This window comes from Pteropus vampyrus, unplaced genomic scaffold (genome assembly GCF_000151845.1).
Source record: "Pteropus vampyrus isolate Shadow unplaced genomic scaffold, Pvam_2.0 Scaffold151, whole genome shotgun sequence".
NCBI classification, from domain to species: Eukaryota; Metazoa; Chordata; class Mammalia; order Chiroptera; family Pteropodidae; genus Pteropus; species Pteropus vampyrus.
The window spans coordinates 1,027,654-1,031,721 of record NW_011888932.1 but is presented as its reverse complement, the minus strand read 5'-3'; the positions used below and the strand labels follow the sequence as shown (position 1 = coordinate 1,031,721).

General features: G+C 34.7%; 1 protein-coding gene across 1 annotated transcript in view; it reads right to left on the bottom strand.

Moving 5' to 3' along the window:
• Positions 1-1,983: 1,983 nt before the first annotated feature.
• The window catches only part of L1TD1 (LINE1 type transposase domain containing 1), a 23,266-nt gene continuing 21,181 nt past the window's right edge, over positions 1,984-4,068 (bottom strand). Inside the window, 4 exon segments of the mRNA XM_023536225.1 lie at positions 1,984-2,827; positions 2,829-2,876; positions 2,878-3,061; positions 3,064-3,736. Coding sequence (XP_023391993.1) covers positions 1,984-2,827; positions 2,829-2,876; positions 2,878-3,061; positions 3,064-3,736 — 1,749 coding nt within the window.

Sequence of the window (4,068 nt, the reverse complement as noted above, 5' to 3'; positions counted from 1 at the left end):
AATGGTTCTGTATATTGAGTATATTTACATAAATCTATACAGGGCATAAAATTGCAGAGAACTATATACACGCATGAATGAGTACATACCGATGCCTGGTGGAGTTTTAGTGAGGCCTGTAGTCTCATATAGGAGGTTAAATAACCCCCAAACATATCAGGTCCTAATTGCTGAAACCTGGGCATTTTGCCTTATATATGGGAAAAGTGACTTTGCAAATATGACTAAGTATCTTGAGATTATTCTGGATCATGTGGGTGAACTCTAATGCAGTAACAAGCATCTTAAGAGGCAGAGGGAGATTTCACTAAAGAGAAAAGGCAGAGATTGGAATGATGTTGCCAAAAGCCAAGGAAGTGCCAGCAGCCACCAGAAGCTGGAAGAGGCAAGGAATGGATTCTCTCATACACAGAGCCTCTGGAGGAAACATAGCTCTAACACCTTGACTTCAGTCCAGTGATAAGATTTTGAAATTCTGGCCCCTATAACTATGAGAAAAATCATTTTTTAAGCCATCAAGTTTATGGTAATTTGTTATAGCAGCCATGTAAACTGAAAACATGTAGTTAATAGTATTGTACTAATGTCAATTTCCTGATTTTTATATTGTGTTATAGTTATATGTTATTGGGGGAAGCAGGGTAAAAGGTATGTGAGACTACTATTTTTGCAACTTTTTGTATTATTTCACAAGTGAAGAGTGAAAAAGTAAAAAGTACTTTTACAAATGAAAAAAAAAATCTGCAAAAAAGCCCAACAATCCCCAGACAAAACCCTATTAGCCAGTTAAAGCAAATCAATGCAGCAGAGTAGAAAGATAATGGGGTAGCTCTGATTATTGTCTCTAGTTTTCTAACCCGCACCCCCAACCCCACCCTCCAACCTGAATGAAAATGGCCTTTTGTGGTTCTCACTTTTAAATCTACAACAGTGAGAAGGGAAATCAGCCTTGCTCTAGATCTATAGATCAGGAAGCAAGATGTCCCATCTACCATAGACTCTTAGGATGTGCACAAATATCACCTCACAGAACCAGAAAAAGCCTTAAAGAAGCAATTAACCCAATTACAGAATAAAGACACAAGAGAAGTCAGGAACTTTTCTGGGATCACACAGCAAAACTAGAGTTCAAAGTCAGGTGTACTGAAGCCAAGGAATTTAAATAATAATCATTTTACAGAAGGTCCTTGAAGGCCAGAGTTGGAAGGACTGAACCAAGAGAGGATGATTTCAAATGTTGAAAAGAGAATACTTTTTTTTTTTTTGATAAATTGAATATACTAAAAAGAGCCCTTATAACAAAAGCCATAAATGGTTATATCATTCTCCTCTCCTTAATTTCTTCTAGGTTATCTATACATCACAAATCATTTCATTCTTCAGTATTTAATAATTGAGAACACACTAATATCCAACATTAGGGAAGAGATCTGCTCCCTCCACTGAAAAGAGGGAGCAATAAAATGTAAAAATTAACTATATCATAACAAAATACTTTGAAAAAATGTAATAGAAAAATAGTTATACACAAATACACATTTCAAAGGAAAAGTTTAAGATTCAAAATTCACATTATAATGATAAAATTAAATACCCTTCTCTTTTACTGAGTTCAATTTTTACATTTTTTCTATTTAACTTATCCTGCCATCTTTTTTTCTAGGCTTTTCTATTACTTGCCCTATCCCCCTTCCCTGTCTATGGTTATATTGACAGACTCTCTCCCTCACTCTAGTAGTTTAAAAAAAGTTTACTTCTATACAAGCTATGATGATTATCATTAAAAAAACTTTAATACACCCTTTACCTTTACTAATATCTAGGTAATATCTGTAACCTTCTTTTCCCCTCATCACCAAGTATACTGTTAGCTGTCCATCTTCCTGGGTTGAGAAATGTGGCATTTTCCAGTTTTACTTGTTGATCTCTGATGTGGAAAAAATATATATATTGGGTATATGTGTTTATACTCACCCTGGATTGTTAAAATATATCCTCCAGTAATTCTTCCAAAGAAGGTGTGCAAGAAATAAACTTTCTGAATTCTTCAATATCAAAAAATATCTTTGTTTTACCTTCAAAATCAAATGTTAATTTGGCTGGATATAGAATTCTAGGTTTAAAGTCTTTTGCCTGCAGAACTTTTATGATATTACCCCACTGACTTCTAGCATCCAGAGTATCCAATGATAAGTCTGCTGTCAATCTCATTCTTATTCCTCTGTAGGTTATCTCTTTTTTTCCTCTAGAAGTATTTATAATTTTTTCTTTATCATTATAATTCTCAAATATCACCAAGATGTGTCTAGGAGTGAGTCTCTTTTCATCAAGTATACTGGGTACTCAGCAGGCACTGATAATCACAAGATTAGAATCTTTCTTTAGCTTTCTTCAATTATTTCTCTAATTATTTCTTCAATTATTTCTCTAATTATTTCCTCAATTATTTCTCTAATTATTTCTTCAGTTTTCTTCAGTTATTTCTCTAATTATTTCCTCTGCTCCATTCCCTGTATTATCTTTTTCTGGAATTCTTATTAAACGGATGTTTGAGCTTCTGGATCTATCCTCTATGTGTCTTATTCTTTCTTTAATTATTATCTGTTTGGCCATTTGCATTGTATCCTTAGGGAATTCTTCAATTCGATCTTCTAGGTTGCTCATTCTCTCTTTAAGTATGTCTATTCTATTACTCAGAGCAGGTATTGAGTTTTTTACTTCTAAGACTTCTGGTTGGCAATTTTTAATATTTTCAATCTCCTCTTGTATCTCTCTGAAGAAATTAATTACACTTCTTCTGAAGTTTTCTTCTGTTTCCTGTATTAGATGTTTCTTCAAATGTTAGCTCTTTTGTTTGCAGAGTTTTATGTCTCTCTCTCAGTTTTCCTTAAAACTTTGGTGATTCCTGATGGAGTACTCAAATTTGTACACGAATGTTTTTTCTGCTTATCAGAACTTATTTCTAGTGATTTTGAGCGAGAGGTCCCATGTAAGGTTGAACAGAGTGTCCCAATTTCTTGATTTCTGGGTATAGCTGTTTCATCTTTGTTCTGGGTTTTTGTACCACCTAGTGTTTCATGAACTTTTTCTTCTCAGAGTCTGAAGGTAAATAACTAACGGCAATCTCTTGAAGTCCATGTGAGTCCTCTTTTTTCACAATCTGGGAGGCAGTCTTTACCTTTTCTACTTCAAAGTCCTTTCCTTCCTCCCATGTTAAGAACACTTCTAACTCCCACTCTGAGTCTTCTTCCTCCTCTTGATCAGAATCTTCTATCTCTTTAATTATAATATTCTCCAAGCCCTCACTAGTTATTTCAAATCCATGCTTTGCATTTACAATAGTATGAGGTTGAAAGGTTGAGTGTTGTTCCTTATATAATACTGTGGCCTCTAATCCCTCCTTTTCCAATTCTGAGTCCTCCTCTTCCTCTTCCTCCAGCCCTGAGGTATCTTCTCCCTCCTCCAACTCTGAAGCTTCTTCTCCTTCTTCCTCTAACCCTGAGGTATGTTCTCCCTCCTCCGACTCTGAAGCCTCTTCTCTCTCCTCCTCTAGCTCTGAGGCTTCTTCCTCCTGGAGGGCTTCTTTTTCCTTCCACTCTGAAGATTCTTCCTCATGAGTCTCTAAGTTTTTCAACTCTTCTGGCTTAGCAACCTTTACCTCTTTAATAAATAGAAAGTTCAAGCCATCACTGGTTGCTTCCCCAGTTCCTTGCTTTGAGTCTATTAGACTTTTATCCTGAAAGTTAAAAAAAAAGGAAAGTTATTTATTTAAACACTGTGTCTTTTAAATGAATAAAAGCTTTTACTCTGTAAATTTAATATGACTGCTATTTTAACAGTTAGAAAATATCTAGAAACTGTTTAAATATTATTTTTTCTTGAAGGCTTGGGATTCCAAACAAGTCAAGTTTCCCCTGTGATTATCCCATCACAAGTATAATTTCTTGTGTAATATTTGCAACAAATTTTTATGAGGTTCTATCTACTGTGTTCCTACTATATTCCCAACTCTTAGTGTACTGTGTAGGAAGTACACTATATCTTCCTATATATATCTATATATCTTTA